The 18,682-nt window shown below is 40.9% G+C and overlaps 2 protein-coding genes across 2 annotated transcripts; both read right to left on the bottom strand.

Moving 5' to 3' along the window:
• Positions 1-1,404: 1,404 nt before the first annotated feature.
• On the bottom strand, positions 1,405-13,717 carry LOC311485821 (protein NLRC3-like). Its single transcript, XM_084541460.1, has 11 exons — positions 13,446-13,717; positions 13,245-13,342; positions 13,049-13,105; positions 12,818-12,925; positions 10,697-10,784; positions 8,707-8,920; positions 5,131-6,916; positions 4,867-5,040; positions 4,591-4,764; positions 4,445-4,491; positions 1,405-3,360 (listed from the first exon to the last, which is right to left on the bottom strand). The coding sequence occupies exons 2-11, from the start codon at positions 13,331-13,333 to the stop codon at positions 2,783-2,785; spliced, it is 3,315 nt and encodes a 1,104-aa protein (XP_084397586.1). The 5' UTR covers positions 13,334-13,342; positions 13,446-13,717; the 3' UTR covers positions 1,405-2,782.
• A 517-nt stretch (positions 13,718-14,234) lies between these two features.
• LOC311486110 (protein NLRC3-like) lies at positions 14,235-18,655 on the bottom strand (the record flags this gene model as incomplete). The annotated part of the gene is made up of 5 exons (XM_084541872.1): positions 14,235-15,336; positions 16,034-16,080; positions 16,176-16,349; positions 16,588-16,761; positions 16,848-18,655. Coding segments are annotated over 5 exons (2,781 nt in total), but the record flags the coding sequence as incomplete, so codon positions are not given.
• Positions 18,656-18,682: the final 27 nt, after the last annotated feature.

An 18,682-nucleotide genomic window follows, 5' to 3' on the forward strand; every position in this document is an offset into this window, starting at 1 on the left:
CGCGATAACAAAGCAGATTGCCATGGAGACGTCCCTGATCGAGTCCCAGACGGAGTCAACCATCAACAGGTGTCCGTGAAGGAAGGGAGGGAGGAATAGGACAGAGCGTCTCACTGCAGCGATCTCCTGGGGGGTTGTTCCAGCAGCGGCCTTGGCCAAGGCCGGTGCTGCTCAGGGGCTGGAATGCAGATTAGATTATGATTGTTTGGGTTAGGGCGAGCAGTCGCATTTCAATAGACACGACTTACTCTATTTGTTCATTCTGGTCTTCAAATCGATCCATTCGCCTTGCAAAGCCGAAAACTTCTCCAAGATGTTTTCCATGTTGCGGTTAATGACCACAGTCTGAGCACAAACAGCTCTGTCCAAGATGTTATCCATGTTGCGATTTATAACCACAGACAGTGCGCTGATAGCTCTTTCCAAGGTGTTATCCATGTTGCGGTTTATACCCACAGTCTGAGCGCTAACAGCTCTGCTCACTCCATAATCATGTCAGGCAGCTTCATGGGGCTTTGGACTGCTGACACTGTCTTCCGAATTTTCCGATACACCAGGGCAATACCTAATCCAATCAGCAGATAGCCTGTTATCATGGTTCCGAATATGTAAAGATCCTCGATGTCCCCTACGGAAAGAATCGCCAGGCACATGACCCTCCACTTCTCCCAGGAGTCCATCATGTATCCAGCGGCAAATGTTCCGTCAGGGCAGACAGGTTCCCCCGAGCCCGAGCTTCTCGTCGAGAACATTCTGTCAATTGCGTTGAGAGACCAGTTGACCAATTCCATGATTTTAAATGGATTTTAAAACGGAAAGAGGCTCCCAAAGTTTGAGACAAGACAGGACAAGACATGAGAAGCAAAGCAGGGAAGATAAGGGTGAGGGGAGAGACAGAGAGACATTGAGTGCTGGAGAAAACGGTATATAATACAAATGTTCCGCTGCTAGTTTGCTGCAACGAACCACTGGGCTCCTCACCTGTTTTCTCATAGGTGTCCATATTGTTATTGTCACGTGATCAGTGACTAGTCGACATGATTCTTTAAGTGTCATGGCACAGCAGTAAAGTCGACTAGATGGTACAATCCCTAGTGTGTAGAGTGAGTATTTTTTTGAGTCTCGTTCTTCAACAGTTTTATAACCAGTTGTGACTTTCATGACTTGAAAAATCTCTTAAACTGGCCCAGTTCACATTAGTTTAAAAAATGCTAATGTCCAGTAGTCATGGTGGTCCACTGGAAGGGACAGTAGAAATGTTGACCGATGTCATGCCTTCATCTTTGCTACGCAGATTTTTCAATTTCAGCATATTTGCCATTATGGTGGAAGTTTTTGCCTTTGAGGTTTCAGAAGCAGTGTCTTTCCTCATGTATCCAAATTACAACACACATCAGACAAAGGCTGATTTAAATATTTATTTCAACAAGATGACAAAGAAAATTATAAATATACAGTAAAAGAACATATGAGTTTTAAGTGAAATAAATTAGGCAAGTATTAAATCTCCAAGAAGTCAGTAGTCAGGTTTAAATTAGTGTGCAAATATGCAGATAAATATTCTGGGCTGAGCTTCTTGTTGTGTTGTGGACTCAAAGAGTAGACACAAGGGGAGGCAGGAGAAGAAAACTAAAGAACATTATTAAAAACTTGCAAAATCTGGAACAAAAAGTGCTGCAGGTTAGGGATAAAACAAAAAACTAAAGCGAGACAAGAACTCAGGAAACCAGGAATCATGAGAAGACAACTAGAAACACGAGGGTACATCAACAAGCAACTGACTAAACAGAAGAAACTTAATTGACTCAACTCAACAGGGGTAAATCCACAGACAACTTGACAAGGGACAAAGAGAACGACTGGACTATATAAGGCTAAAGGATAAATGAGACACAGGACAAACAAATGAGGGAGGAACACACACAAAGAAACCAATTATACAACAGGACACAGACAGGAGGTGAAGTAGGACAAGAAACCTCAAGGAAGAAGCTTACAAAATAAAAACAGGATAAACAAGAAAAGCCAGATAGGGTTACAAAAACATTCAAAGTCAGTATCATGGCATTTCTAGAGTTTAAATACAAACAAAGTAGTTGTTAAACAGTAGCTGTGGTTTCAGGTCATGGGACTGGTTCTGATTTGATGGTCTTGATCAGTACAACAGTACAATCTGATACCAGTCTGGATTTCAGACAACACATCCACAGTCCTGATTTAAACAACGTAGGGTCACTGTAGAGATACAACCCATACTTAGATTTACAGATTATTATACATGGTCTTATTCCATCTGGCTTGTATTACCATAATGACCTGTATAAACCCTCCAGAACTTCCAACGTAGGGTGTTGACTAAAACCAGGATGTTTTATCCCATGCCTGCCTGTGCATTTCACACTTGTTTGGAAAGTTTTATTGATAACTTTTTAATGCCTTTATTATTTACGACTATTTATAAGAGCTTCTTCATTTTGGTGAGCTCTCACCCAGCAAGAAATGGTCTAGTTGGGTTATGAGAAGCAACAATGCTTTTACATCCAGTCCTCTGAAGCTCTGGAGCAGTAAAATGCTATTTTATGTTGAGCTTAGTTTACTTCATAACACATAACACAACCTGTAGTTGTGTCATTTCTGTGTTGGACGGATTTCTTTGCTCACCCACAAACAGCCAGAAATTGTCTTTATTGTCTTTATTGTAGGCTTCAACTCTATTATAGCTCAGGTCTGGTGGTCTCAGTCTGTGCTGAGAGCTGTTCTACCAAGGAGGCAACCTTCATTATTAAATCAGAGTCAGAGAAACTGAGGACCAGAAGATTGTGGACTCAGTCCCGTCCTCAGTTATTTCTCTGAACCCTACAGCAGGGTAGAGGGGTTCAGTGAATGTAGAGTGGAAGGTGTGGAGGTGGATCCGTCTATTAAAGGGGTTTCTGGAGGAGAGAGAGTAGAAGGACAGGGTTCCAGCATTCCAGTCCAGATACACTGCTACCCGGTTGGAGTCAGTGGGTGAGGGTGCGTTGATGTTTGATGGTGTGTTATTGTGCCAGGCAGTGAAACCCTGAGGCGAGCAGGACACACACCAGGACTGATCGTTCCATCCAATACAGCAGTCGTCTCTGGTTCCCTTCCTTCTGATGCCTTTGTATGTCACTCCTATCCTAACCCTTCCTCTCCACTGTATCTCCCAGTAACAGCGTCCAGTCAGACCTTCAGTGCACAGCAGCTGCTTCCAGCCATCAAATCTCTCTGGATGATCAGGATACGACTGCTTCTCCGTCATCACCTGCACGTCTTTGTTGTTTTCAGACAGTAAGAGGTTCCTGTGTGCTGTGTTTGGGTCCAGTTCAAGCTCACAGAAATCTGATGGTGAAAACAGGACAGAAGAAAATTTTGTGAACTCACAAATCTGTTATCTATGTAGCTGATGTGTGATCATTGCTATGAGTTGATCTTCTAATATGGCTCTATTTGCCATATTTTATATTTCTGCATAAAATGACTCAAAACATCAACATCAGCAGATTATCCCACAAGTCCTGAAAGAAGGAACCTAAGGTAACTTCTAAGCAGCCAAAGGCCTCTCCAACATTGCCTAATGGTAATGTTCATGAATCCTTCATGTTTCTGAGTTTCCAGTTTTATTTTGTTAAGTTTTTCCTTGTTTCCTGTCCTGTGATTTCCCACCTGTGTAATTGTCTGCCTCGCCCTGATTGTTTTCACCTGTGTCTCCTCTGCCCTTGAGTATATATAGTCCTGCCTTTCACATTGTCGTCTGTTTTGTCATACTGTTTTTTCCATGTCTTGTCTTGTCAGGTCTTAGTATACTTACTGTTTCCATGTCAAGTTATGTCAAGTTTTGGTCTTCTCATTTTCAGGTGTTCTTCTGGTTTTGATTTTCATTTTTGGATTATCCTGCCATTTAGCATTGCTTTGTGTCTCTTTTTATTTGATTAAATTTATTTGTACAAACTCCTGCCTCACCACCGCTTTGTCCTGCATTTGGGTCTTTACCCCCTTATCCTGCAAATCCTGAAAAATCCACTGTTAAATGAGAGGCATCACGATCAGAACCTCATCCCATCCATGAAACATGGGGGTGGGAATGTCCTCATTAGGGCCTGTTTAGTTCAATCTGGGCAAGGACCGCTTGTCATTGGTGATGGACCAATGTCTACTTTCAGGCCTTGAGTGAAAATGCGCTGATGGTTCGAGTAATATTCATGCAGAAATGTAGATAATTCTGAATAGTACAAAAACATTTAAGCTGATAGGAACCCAAGGCCAGGTTGAATCAATCAATCACAACAAAACTTTTGTGATTGTCATGTTGAAGATGGTACATCAGTGCAGTAGATTTAAGTTATCAGTTACTTCATTTAACTAACCCTAACCCTAACCCTAACCTATTTCATTTAATATGTGATGCTGGAAAAGTGTAACTTACACTTGAAGAGTGATGGTCTCAGTCTGCATTTTCCACAATGATCAGTTCTGCAGAGTGAAAGAGAAAGACAAATGGTCACTGACACTAACACATGTACAGTATATTATGGAAATAATCCATCTCTACACTGATATTATTAACTGTACTTGAGAATTTCCAGTTTCCACTTTGGGTCCTTCAGTCCAGCAAACAGCTGCATTACTTCAGATTCTTCTAGAGGATTGTAGCTCAGGTCCAGCTCTTTCAGATGGCAAGGGTTTAAGCTCAGAGCAGAGGCCAGAAAACTACAGCCTTCCCCTGTGATCAGACAGCCTGACAACCTGGAAATATGAGCACAATGTAGATTCTTCTTAATAGAGGTGATGGATCATGTACATACATGTTTAATTGTTTAAATGCCAAACTAATCACCAATAACCAACCTGAGAATCTCCAGTCTACACTCTGGACTCCGGAGTCCGACTGACAGCAGTTGTACTCCGTGATTGTGCAGGTCATTGTTGCTCATGTCCAGCTCTCTCAGACTTGAGTTCTTGGAGGTTAAAACTGGGGCTAGAACTTCACAGCTTCTCCACGAGAGATTGCAGTCACTGAGCCTAAAGAAGAAAAAGGTTTGATTATGAAGTGTTTCCTTGTTCTCTGCAGGAAAACATGAACATGATGATGTTATTTATTTGTGCACCTACAGAGACGTTTTGTAAGCTTTGACCACTGGGAGCAGCCACTGAAGGAACTCCTTTGAAGCAGAGAATTTCTTCATGTCAAACACGTCCAGATCTTTTTGTGATGACAGTAAGATGATGCAGAGCGTTGACCACTGAGAAGGAGTGGGTTTGTTTTCGAAGAAACTTCCTGATCTTAGACTCTGTTGGATCTCCTCCTCTAAAGTGCGGTCATTCAGTTCATTCAGACAGTGAAACAGATTAATGCTTCTATCTGGAGAGGGATTTTCACTGATCTTCTTCTTGACATACTGCACAAGCACTTCTTTCACCTGTGGTTTACTTGCTGTCTTTTTCAGAAGACCTCGTAGCAGAGTCTGATTAGTGTCCAGTGAAAGGCCCAAGAGGAAGCGCACAAACGAGTCCAGGTGTCCATTGGGACTCTGTAAAGAATTGTCCACTGCCCTCTGGTAGAGTTTCTTCAGTTTAGATTCAGCTGGTAATGCCAACCGTTCACCTCCCAGTTTGTCTTCACCAGTGTTGATGATCGTCACAAAGATATAGAGTGCAGCCAGAAACTCTTGAAGGCTCTGATGAACGAAGGAAAACATCCTCTCCTGGGTCATCACACATTCTTCTTTGTAGATCTCTGTGAACAGTCCTGAGTAGACTGAGGCAGATGTTATGTCAATGCCACAATCTTTCAGGTCTGTTTCATAGAAGATCAAGTTTCCTTTGTCCAGCTGCTCAAAAGCCAGTTTTCCCAAAGCGAGAACGGTCTTCTTAGACTTTTTGTTCCAGACTTTATCTGTTTCAGCTTCTTTGTTGTACTTTATATTACTCTGTTTGGTCTGCACCACCAAGAAGCGGATATACATCTCAGTCAGGGTCTTGGGCAGCTCTGCTTTGTCCTTGGTCTTCAGTGTGTGATCCAGAACTTTAGCAGTGATCCAGCAGAAGACTGGGATGTGGCACATCACCTGGAGGCTTCGTGATGTCCCGATGTGGGAGATGATCCTGCTGGCCTGCTCCTCATCTCTGAATCTCTTCCTGAAGTACTCCTCCTTCTGGGGGTCAGTGAACCCTCTGACCTCTGTCACCATGTCAACATACTCTGGAGGGATCTGATTGGCTGCTGCAGGCCGTGTGGTTATCCAGAGGTGAGCAGAAGGAAGCAGTTTCCCCCTGATGAGGTTTGTCAGTAGCACATCCACTGAGGTGGACTCTGTAACATCAGTCAGGATCTCATTGTTGTGGAAGTCCAGAGGAAGTCGACACTCATCCAGACCGTCAAAGATGAACACAACCTGGAACTCTTCAAACCTGCAGATTCCTGCTTCTTTGGTTTCAATGAAGAAGTGATGAACAAGTTCCACCAAGCTGAACTTTTTTTCTTTCAGCAAATTGAGCTCTCTGAACATGAATGGGAAGATAAACTGTATGTTGTTGTTGTTTTTGTCTTCAGCCCAGTCCAGAGTGAACTTCTGTGTTAGAACTGATTTACCAATGCCAGCCACTCCCTTTGTCACCAGTGTCCTGACTGGCTCATTCCCTCCAGGTAAAGGTTTAAATATATCCTCACATCTGATGGTGGTTTCTGACCTTGCATGTTTCCCAGAGGCTGCTTCTATCTGCAGGACTTCATGCTGATCACTGACTTCTTCACTCTGACCCCCTGTGACGTTGAGCTCTGTGTAGATCTGATTGAGAAGTGTTGGGTTCCCTGCTTGGGCAATTCCCTCAAACAAACGCTGAAACTTCCTCTTCAGGTTGGACTTTAATTTACGCTGACAAATTGGAACATGAGTTTCTGAGGACAGACCCAATAATATCAATCAGTGAGGCAATACAGTTAGGTCCTATTATATTTGGGTACTTTTGTGACTCCACATTAACAACTTCACCGGTGAAAACGTGAAGTTCATATTTCCTACTATGTAGGTAACTCTGAGGTGCATACAGGACCAGTCAAAAGTTTGGACACCCTCTCATTTAATGGTAATTCATTTACACTGTACATTCTCACTGAAGGCATCAAAACTATGAATCAACACAAATATATTCATGTAGTAAACATAAAAGTGTGAAATAACTCCAAATATGAATCATATTTTTGAGTCCTCAAAGTAGCCACCCTTTGCTTTGTTGACAGCGCTACAAACCCTTGGACTTCTCTCAATGAGCTTCATGATGTAGTCACCTGAAACGGTTTTCACTTCACAGGTGTGCCCTGTTAGGGTTCATTTGTGGAATTTCTTGCCTTCTTAATGGGGTTGGGACCATCAGTTGTGTTGTACAGAGGTCAGGTTGGTACACAGCTTACAGCCCTATTTGACAACTGTTAGAATTCATGTAATGGCAAGAACCAATCAGAAACGGAAATGACAGTCCATCATTACTTTAAGAACTGAAGGTCAGTCAGTCCGGAAAATTGCAAAAACTTTGAATGTGCAGTTGCAAAAACCATCATGCGCTACGACAAAACTGGCTCACATGAGGACCACCCCAGGAAAGGAAGACCAAGAGTCACCTCTGCTGCTGAGGATAAGTTCATCAGCGTCACCAGCCTCAGAAATCACAAGTTAACATCACCTCAGATTAGAGCCCAGATCAATGCCACACAGAGTTCTAGTAACGGACACATCTCTACATGAACTGTTTAGAGGAGACTGCACCAATCAGGCCTTTATGGTCAAATAGCTGCTAGAAAACCACTACTAAGGAAAAGCAATAAGCTGAAGAGAATTGTATGGGCCAAGAAACACAAGGAATGGACATTAGACCAGTGGATATCTGTGCTTTGGTCTGAGTACAAATTTGAGAGTTTTGGTTCCAACCGCTGTGTCTTGTGCGATGCAGAAACTGTGAACGGATGGTCTCTACATGCATGGCTCCAACCGTGAAGCATGGAGGAGGAGGTGTGATGGTGTGGGGGTGCTTTGCTGGTGACACTGTTGGAGATTTATTCAAAATACAAAATTAAAGGCACAGCATGGCTACCACAGCATCCTGCAGCGATATGCTATCCCATCCGGTTTGCGTTTAGTTGGACCATAATTTATTTTTTCAACATGACAATGACTCCAAACACACTCCAGGCTGTATAAGGGCTATTTGACCAAGAAGGAGAGTGATGGAGTGCTGCGTCAGATGACCTGGCCTCCACAGTCACCTGCCCTAAGCCCAATCGAGATGGTTTGGGATGAGATGGACCACGGAGTGAAGGCAAAAGGGCCAACAAGTGCTTAGCATCTCTGGGAACTCCTTCAAGACTGTTAGAAAACCATTCAGATGACAACCTCATGAAGCTCATTGACAGAATGCCAAGAGTGTGCAAAGCAGTAATCAAAGCAAAGGGTGGCTATTTTGAAGAATCTAAAATATGAATCATATTTACTTTTTTTGTTTACTACATAATATCATATGTGTTGATATATAGTTTTGATGCCTTCAGTGAGAATCTACAATGTAAATAATGATGAAAATAAAGAAAAAAAACATTAACTGAGAGGGTATGTCTAAACTTTTGACTGGTAGTGTAGATGTAATTAATAAATGACAAATTACTAGAGATGGTGCATAATAGTTAAATCATCTTACTCCTCTGCAGAGAGTTGGCCAGCTGGTCATGTTTCTTTCTCCTCAAGAAGCTCAATGTGATTTTCAGAAATGCATCTCTGTTGCTGCTTCTCTGCTCTTCTTCTCCAGCATCTTCTCTCAGGTTCTCTGAGCCTTCTGGAGATTCTGAATTCAGTAGTTTCTTGAGCCTGTTCAGCTCCTGCTTCACAAAAGTAACAATGTCCTCCTCCAGCCCCTAGAGAAAATGTTCAAGAATAGGACTCCAGTAAAGATAATAATAATAATAATAATAATACATTTTATTTAAAAGTGCTTTTCAAGGTACTCAAAGACACTTTACATAAGAAGAACATCAAATCAAATCAAAGATGTTGCTCTTTGACATCATAAATGTCCATTCTCTCAAACAGGATAGTTTTAAGTTGATGGAGCAAACTTTTCTGAATGCAACAAATGTCACACAAGCAAACAAGTGAACACTTATCTGGTAATTTTATTTAACTAAGAGTAATATCAAAAAATTACAGTGAAGCAAAGTGCACAATACAATAATCCTGAACTAACTTACTTAAATGGAATATCACACATCACACACAGCTCAGCCAATTGGGGTCAATTTTTTAAATATCTCAGCTGTTGGGTCAAGGGGATGGTAACAAGCCTATTTTAATTTGGTTTACCATAAGAAGACGCTGCAATGGGTTGGTTTTATAAGACTTCAAGAACGACTACTAACTGATTGAATTGGTTTTGCAAATGCATGTCTGCTAAAGAGCACTATACATTATCTTCAGCAGCAGAGAAATCACAGATAATTATATGCAAAAATGAACAGATGGTACAACGTATACTATTATTGTTCGAAAATGAGAGTAAATGAAGTAGCAACCACTTTTCCAAACATAAATACTAGGGGTGGGACTTTAGCGTGTCAATTGCGATTAAATAATTACATAAAATGATTGCGTTAAAAAAATTAATGCATTTAACCACAGTTTGCATTCCAAACAACGCGGAATGTTTGTCAGTGCAAGATTTCCCGGTACACCAATTACACTGATGCACACGTCAGAGCTTGGCTAATTGCTACCAAAATAGAGGAATCAGATGAAAGTATGTTGCTAGGACTGATGGAAGGCAAATTTCATTTTTAAAAAAACTACCTGATGGAAGCCTTGATAAAAACGTGGTTTTGTGCAAATTGTACATGACAGAGTTTGCATACTACTGAAGCACTTCAACCCTATGGTACCATCTAAATGCAAAGCATGTTGCAGCGAACACAGAAACCGCTGGAGCTATTAGCGTTAGCTGTCCCGGTCCAATTACGAATAAGAGGTGTCGGCAGCCCAAACTGTTGCCATTAAAATGCAATTAATCAAGATTAATTAATTACAAAGCCTCTAATTAATTTATATAATTTTTTTAATCAAGTCCCACCCTTAATAAATACTGTACATTTGTAAATAAAGTTCAGTCATTAAGCAACAGAAAAGGCTGCAAAGTATGCACCTGGTCTTTCATATTTTTACATTAACAGTGAATTATGTGACTGCTTGTGTGTGTAAAAACACTTGGAGTGTCCATCAGTTGTGCGGTCTTAGCGTCTTTGAGCTCATTATTTTGGCTTTACAGCCTACAACGCCATTGCTTTGATTCAATGTCTCATCTTCTTTTGGGAACTCTTGTTTACCAGCTCAGAATAGATCTTTTCATTATATTGTGTGACCGTGTAGACATTTGGACTTCAGCCAATGTAGACTATAAGCAGTAACTGTCAAGGTGTGTGTAAACAGGTTGGAATGTGTGGGACTTTCCAGACATTACAGCAAGATTGCTGCTCTTCCAATGTATTAAAAATCAAAAAGAAATCTAAACATTCATTTTTACTTATCCCCATACAAACCACGTTAAATTATATCATAATACTTGTTGGATTCATTGTTTTTTATGTTAATGCTGAGTTTAAAATCAGCTGTGCTGAATTCGGAAGAAATAAATAAAGTTATACCCTGAAAATGGAATCCAGATGTTTCGGATGCTGATGGCCGATAACCTCAGACCTCTTCCGGAAAGTGTGGGGAAGTGTGTGACTAGAACTGAATAGAAAATAGAGATATAGTAAATCACAGGTAAGAGTTTAGGCATCAATGTACTCTGTCCAAATTTGTTTTTGGCCAATCCGATAGCATGTTCTCCCACTCCTCTGTGACCAACCAATATGAACACAGACTCTGAACCTTCTCTTGCTCTGTTTTATTTGTTGTAAATCTTTTCTTACAGACCAATAATTTCAGCTCTAGTTTCCTGAATAGATTGTCTAGAAGGTTTGAAAAATTAAAAGTAACTGCTTTGGGTTTGCAAATTCTTCAGATTAATTCAATCCATTTTGGTTAGATTATGACAGGGACAGCGAGAGCGCTAACAGAGGTCCATCAGTTTTGTCACTAAATCAGTTTTAATGTGCAATTCTCTATTCTGGACACAGAAAGCAATTAGAGATTTATCTTCAGTTCTGCAGGAGTTAGCGGTTAGTCCCCCCTGTCCCTCAGCCCTTGGTAATCCATGTTTACGACTGCTGGAAACTCATGACTGCATAAAGAGAGATGGTAAATTCATAGGATTCAAGTCACATCTGTAACCTTTAACATTTCTGTCTCCTCCACCATAATACTAGTTGCAGCAGATACCAGATTAAAATCTCACTTTAAAAAATGCAGAGAGATGGTTGCTGATCAACTTAATTAGCATTGCGTGATCTATTGAACTGAATCGAAATGAACAGAATAAATCCACCGTTTTAACGTTAATGTAAAAACTACCTCAACCATAACTATGACAAAGTTACCTGCCAACCTTGGACCTATACTGTCATTATGATAAAATATACATGTAAATGGTTTAATATATCACTGCTGCTCTAACCCTCAAATATGAGGGTAATACGTTTCTTTTATTTCCAACAATAGCTTCTTTGTGAGAATAGTCTGGTTTCCTGTTAATGGATTCCTTTAGATCAGGTTTAAAAGAATGTACCTCCTGGAACACATGACGTGAACTAAAATAAATATCACATGTCTGACTGCTGCTCAAACCTCAGTAGGTATTCATAATTCATACATTTGCTCATCAGAGCGTTGTTTATTATTGAATGAAATTTGTTCCTTTCTTGACCAGTCGCTTTTCATAGGGACACAGCTGGGTTCAAGTGGGTCTGGACTCACTTGGCTTCAACACAACAAAAACATTCACATTTCAGGTTATAAACTAAACTTAAGTGCATTTCACAGTTCAATAAACCTCCAAGTCATGCAACAACAAACATCTGCTTTAAATTCTCATATGTACTGATCCTTTGCATGCTTAAATGCTAAGGGTTCACTCATAGACTGGTCACTCCTGAAAGAAACACCAGGTACAGGTCTGGATGCTGAGAGCAATTAGAGACTTGTCTCATTTCCCTGCCTATTTGAAGTGTATTGCTCAGAATCCTAACATTGAAGCTAGGCTTTAGCCTTCCCCTTCTGGGGTAACATTTGCCTCCATTGAGAATAGTGAGAATAATTGCATTACACAAACAAGACGACATATGTCTATGGTCCTCTCAGTCCCCCATGTACCTCAGCCCTTGGTAATCCATGTATACCATTCATAACTGCATAAAGAGAAATGGTAAATTCATAGAACCCAAGTTACATCTGTAACTTTTTGCATTTCTGTCTCCTCCACCATAATCCTAGTTGCCGAAGACACCAGATTAAAATCTCACTTTAAAAAATACAGAAAGATGGCTGCTGATCAACATGAACACACTGAATTGAATTGAACTGAATTGAATAAGTCCCCCAACCTTTGAGCTATACTGTTATTATATTAAAAATATACATCTAAATTGCTAAATATGTCCCTTTTATTGCTGCTCTAACCCTCAAATATGTTTGTAATGATTATTTAACAAGTCTCTTTTATTTCCAACAATAGCTTCCTTGTGAGAATAGTCTGGTTTCCAGTTAATGGATTCCTTTAGATCAGGTTTAACAGAATGTACTTCCTGAAACAAACGGCATAAACTAAAGAAAATATCACATGTCTGACTGCTGCTCAAACTTAAGTTAGTATTCATAATTCATACCTTGGCTCAACAGAGTGTTGTTTATTACTGAATGCAATTGGCTCATTTCTTGACTGGTCACTTTTCATGGAGACACTGCTGGGTTCAGGTGGGTCTGGACTCACATGGCTTCAACACAACAAAAACATTCAAATTCCAGGTTATAAACTGAACTTAAGTGCATTTCACAATTCAGTATACCTCCAAGTCAGTAAAGTCATGCAACAACAAATATCTGCTTTAAATTCTCACATTTGCTGATCAGCATGGTCTCCATCCTTAAATGCTATGGGTTCATTCTTAGACCTCCTGAAAAAAAACACCAGGTACAGGTGAGTCCGGTCTCTCCTGGTTCACTTGGCTTCAACACAACATATACAGGTTGATTTTAGAGCTGAACTCTGAGCTGAACAACAGTCATTTACAGTCAACAATTTCTTTATTTCACCTATCGGCAGTAGTCTGGCCATCGTTTTGCTCAGACAGAGCAGCCTTTGAGGTAGAAACACCGTCCTCTCTCTCTGCAGAAATATCCATCGTGCACACCTTTACAGAGATAGGATTGATTGTTGTCATCTCTATCAGCAATACATCACATACAGCCAAACAGGTCACCATCTAATCTATATGAATAGTTCAGAATTCTTACCTTTCAAACTCACATCCAGGTCAAAGATTTAAAACACCACAGAAAAACATCTTTCTCTGTTGCTTCCAGACGGTTTGTGCGTCTGAGTTGTTTTTACTTACTCCTGTGCTATGAACTTGGTAAACTGGTCTAACCAGTGGCAGAACACGAGACACAAAATAGTTCCTTACCGTCAAAGAAGGAAATGTGTGTGATTGAGTGAGCATTAGTCCAATCAGACATTGGCTGTCAGTTCAAAAAATAATATCCAACCTACATTTCATCTGTTGTATATTGTCAGCAATTATCAGATTCATACATGTTCAAACTAATGATCCAGTGACATTTAATTACGTAGGCTATGAAACCTGAAAGAAAAGAATAGCAAGGTAAATTGTAATTATTGTAAATTGTATTATTTTTGTCTTTTTCCTCCTTATCCTTGTTTAATAATCTCACAGTTGTTTCTAAGTCTTTTTGCTCTCAGGGTTAAATATCAGGGTTGTTGCACATTCTTTTAAACAGTAATTTTATTTTTTTTTTGTAGTTCAGGTTTCAGTCTTTGGACTGGTTTTGGTCTTGTACAAACAACACAATCTGACACTCAGCCACAATCCTGCTTCTACCAACTGTAAAGATACAACATATGGTCAGATTATTAGAGATTATTATTAAACTCTTATTCCATCTGGCTTTTATAACCATAATGACCTTTAGAAACTCATAACTGTCTCTGGGATATCCACATCTGATATATCGGATATCCAATTTTAAAGGTCTTCTTAGCAAAGAATTTTAATTGAACCAGCTAACTGCCAAATTGCTTCTACTTCATATTTGGTCTATATTTATGACAGAAGCAGTGTTTCTTAACATTTACCTTTACTTTGATCAATTCACTTACATACATTACATTGAATCTTATCAAGCCCCTCTCCAATTACACACTTTGTTTCTTGTAGAACCTTTAAAAGGGTGTTCAGACCTCATGGGGACACATAAGAGGAGACATAAGAAACACATCATTCTACAACATAAGTTTCCTCACTACACAAACCTGTTCAACAACTGCCAAAAATAAAGATTAATATGGCGTATTTTTATAAGTCATTCTCGTGAAGAGTTCCTTCTTTACATTGCTCTTATTCCATCTTGCTTGTCAAATAAAACCAGGAACAGAGCGAACAGACCTGTGATCCCAAAACTGGAATATATGTACCAAACTGCGGATATTGCGTCGTATTGGCTTTACAAGTTTAAACTTTATTACAGCTCAGGTCTGCTGGTGTCAGTCTGTGCTGAGAGCTGTTCTACCAAGGAGGTAACCTTCATTCTTAAATCAGAGTCAGAGAAACTGAGGACCAGAAGATTGTGGACTCAGTCCCATCCTCAGGCGTTTGTTCGAACCCAACAGCAGGGTAGAGGGGTTCAGTGAATGTAGAGTGGAAGGTGTGGAGGTGGATCCGTCTATTAAGGAGGTTTCTGGAGGAGAGAGAGTAGAAGGACAGGGTTCCAGCATTCCAGTCCAGATACACTGCTACCCGGTTGGAGTCAGTGGGTGGGGGTGCGTTGATGTTTGATGGTGTGTTATTGTGCCAGGCAGTGAAACCCTGAGGCGAGCAGGACACACACCAGGATTGATCGTTCCATCCAATACAGCAGTCATTACTGGTTCCCTTCCTTCTGATGCCTTTGTATGTCACTCCTATGCTAACCCTTCCTCTCCACTGTACCTCCCAGTAACAGCGTCCAGTCAGACCTTCAGTGCACAGCAGCTGCTTCCAGCCATCAAATCTCTCTGGATGATCAGGATACGACTGCTTCTCTGTCACCACCTTCACGTCTTTGTTGTTTTCAGACAGTGAGAGGTTCCTGTGTGCTGTGTTTGGGTCCAGTTCAAGTTCACAGAAATCTGATGGTGAAAACAGGAGAGAAGAAAACTTTGTTGTGAACTCACAAATCTGTTATCTATGTAGATGATGTGTGATCATTGCTATTAGTTGATCTTCTAGCAACTAATAGCAGACAAGTCTTGAAAGTAGGAACCCAGGGTAACTTCTAAGCAGCTAAAGGCCTCTCCCACATTGGCTTATGGTAATGTATATGAATCCACCATTAAATGAGAGGCATCATAATCAAAACCTCATCCCATCCATGTAATGGTAATGTCCTTGTTAAGGCCTGTTTTGCTCAATCTGGGCCAGGACGGCTTATCATCATTGATGGACCAAAGAATTCTAAATTCAACTAGTGACCTCTATCCATGAGCTGAATCTTGAGCATTTCTTGAAATATATTAACTTTATTTGTTCCATTGGGTTCTCTTTGTCTACTTTCAGGTCTTGAGTGAAAATGCGCTGATGGTTTGAGTAATATTTATACAGAAATGTAGACAATTCTGAACTGTGCAAAAACTTTTAAGCTGATAGAAACCCAAGGCCAGGTTGAATCAATGAATCACAAAAATGATTTAGTGTGATTGTCAGGTCGACAAAGGTACATCAGTGCAGTAGATAATAGAAGTTATCAATCACTTCATTTAACTAACCCTAACCCTAACCCTAGCTTCTATTTCATTTAATATGTGATGCTGCAAAAGTGTAACTTACACTTGAAGAGTGATGGTCTCAGTCTGCATTTTCCGCAGTGATCAGTACTGCAGAGTGACAGAGAAAGACAAATGGTCACTGACGCAATGTACATGCATGCAATGGCCATAATCCATCTCTACATTGGAATAATTGATTGTACTTGAGAATTTCCAGTTTCCGCTTTGGGTCCTTCAGTCCAGCAGACAGCTGTATTACTTCACATTCTTCTAGAGGATTGTAGCTCAGGTCCAGCTCTTTCAGATGGGAAGGATTCAAGCTCAGAGCAGAGGCCAGAACGTTACAGCCTTCCCTTGTGATCAGACAGCCTGACAACCTGGAAACATGAGCACAATGTAGATACATCCTTCATTAACTATAAATGATTCTTTATGCATTTTTACATTAACAGGTTTACTGTTTTTACCACATGCAGTAAAGCACTACATCCTATCCTCATTTTAGCCAAAAACCTATTCTGTAAGAGGTCAGGTGGTCTCACTAATATTGTGAATGTGATGGATGCACATACATATTTAATTGTTTGAATGTCAAACTAATCACCAATAACCAACCTGAGAATCTCCAGTCTACACTCTGGACTCTGGAGTGCGACTGAGAGCAGCTGTACTCCGTGATTGTGCAGGTCATTGTTGCTCATGTCCAGCTCTCTCAGACTTGAGTTCTTGGAGGTTAAAACTGGGGCTAGAACTTCACAGCTTCTCCACGAGAGGTTGCAGTCACTGAGCCTATAGAAGAAAAAGGTTTGATTATGAAGTGTTTCCTTGTTCTCTGCAGGGAAAACGATTATTTTAAATGCAATTTGTGCACCTACAGAGACGTTTTGGATGCTTTGACCACTGGTAGCAGCCACTGAAGGAACTCTTTTGAAGCAGAGAATTTCTTCATGTCAAACACATCCAGATCTTTTTGTGATGACAGTAAGATGAAGCAGAGCATTGACCACTGAGAAGGAGTGGGTTTGTTTTTGAAGAAACTTCCTGATCTCAGACTCTGTTGGATCTCCTCCTCTAAAGTGCGGTCATTTAGTTCATTCAGACAGTGAAACAGATTAATGCTTCTCTCTGGAGAGGGATTTTCCCTGATCTTCTTCTTGACATACTCCACAATCACGTCTTTGACCTGTGGTTTACTTGCTGTCTTTTTCAGAAGTCCTTGTAGCAGAGTCTGATTAGTGTCCAGTGAAAGGCCCAGGAGGAAGCGGACAAACAAGTCCAGGTGTCCATTGGGACTCTGTAAAGAATTGTCCACTGCCCTCTGGTAGAGTTTTTTCAGTTTAGATTCAGCTGGTAATGCCAACCGCCCAACTCCCAGCATGTCTTCACCAGTGTTGATGATCGTCACAGAGACATAGAGTGCAGCCAGAAACTCTTGAACACTCAGGTGGACAAAGGAAAACACCCTCTCCTGGGTCATGCCACATTCCTCTTTGTAGATCTCTGTTAACAGTCCTGAGTAAACTGAGGCAGATGTTATGTCAATGCCACAATCTTTCAGGTCTGTTTCGTAGAAGATCAAGTTTCCTTTATCCAGCTGCTCAAAAGCCAGTTTTCCCAAAGCGAGAATGGTCTTCTTGGTCTCTCCGTTCCAGACTTTATCTGTTTGAGCTTCTTTGTTGTACTTTACCATACTCTGTTTGGTCTGCACCACCAAGAAGTGGATGTACATCTCAGTCAAGGTCTTGGGCAGCTCTGCTTTGTCCTTGGTCTTCAGTGTGTGATCCAGAACTTTAGCAGTGATCCAGCAGAAGACTGGGATGTGGCACATGATCTGGAGGCTTTGTGATGTCCCGATGTGGGAGATGATCCTGCTGGCCTGCTCCTCATCTCTGAATCTCTTCCTGAAGTACTCCTCCTTCTGGGGGTCAGTGAACCCTCTGACCTCTGTCACCATGTCAACATACTCAGGTGGGATTTGATTGGATGCTGCAGGCCGTGTGGTTATCCAGAGGTGAGCAGAAGGAAGTAGCTTCCCCCTGATGAGGTTTGTCAGCAGCACATCCACTGAGGTGGACTCTGTAACATCAGTCAGGATCTCATTGTTGTGGAAGTCCAGAGGAAGTCGACTCTCATCCAGACCGTCAAAGATGAACACAACCTGGAACTCTTCCAAACTGCAGATTCCTGCTTCTTTGGTTTCATTGAAGAAGTGATGAACAAGTTCCACCAAGCTGAACTTTTTTTCTTTTAGCAAATTGAGCTCTCTGAACATGAGTGGGAAGATAAACTGTACGTTGTTGTTGGTTTTGTCTTCAGCCCAGTCCAGAGTGAACTTCTGTGTTAGGACTGATTTACCAATGCCAGCCACTCCCTTTGTCACCAGTGTCCTGACTGGCTCATTCCTTCCAGGTAAAGGTTTAAATATATCCTCACATCTGATGGTGGATTCTGATCTTGCATCTTTCCCAGAGGCTGCTTCTATCTGCAGGACTTCATGCTGATCACTGACTTCTTTACTCTGACCATCTGTGACGTAGAGCTCTGTGTTGATCTGATTGAGAAGTGTTGGGTTCCCTGCTTGGGCAATACCCTCAAACAAACACTGAAACTTCCTCTTCAGGTTGGACTTTAATTTACGTTGACAAACTGGAACATGAGTTTCTGAGGACAGAACCAATAATATCAGTCAGTGAATGGTGATGCAATACAG

The sequence above is a fragment of the Chelon labrosus genome, assembly GCF_963514085.1.
Source record: "Chelon labrosus genome assembly, chromosome: 3".
Taxonomy (NCBI): domain Eukaryota; kingdom Metazoa; phylum Chordata; class Actinopteri; order Mugiliformes; family Mugilidae; genus Chelon; species Chelon labrosus.

Coding starts and splice junctions, on each gene's coding strand:
- LOC311485821 (XM_084541460.1), bottom strand. CDS start 13,333: ATGGATATTTCTGCAGAGAGAGAGGACGGTGTTTCTACCTCAAAGGCT. Junction 4,492..4,590: donor TGGAAACTGGAAATTCTCAA/GTACAGTTAATA, acceptor TTCACTCTGCAG/AACTGATCATTGTGGAAAAT. Junction 3,361..4,444: donor GAGACCATCACTCTTCAAGT/GTAAGTTACACT, acceptor TTTCACCATCAG/ATTTCTGTGAGCTTGAACTG.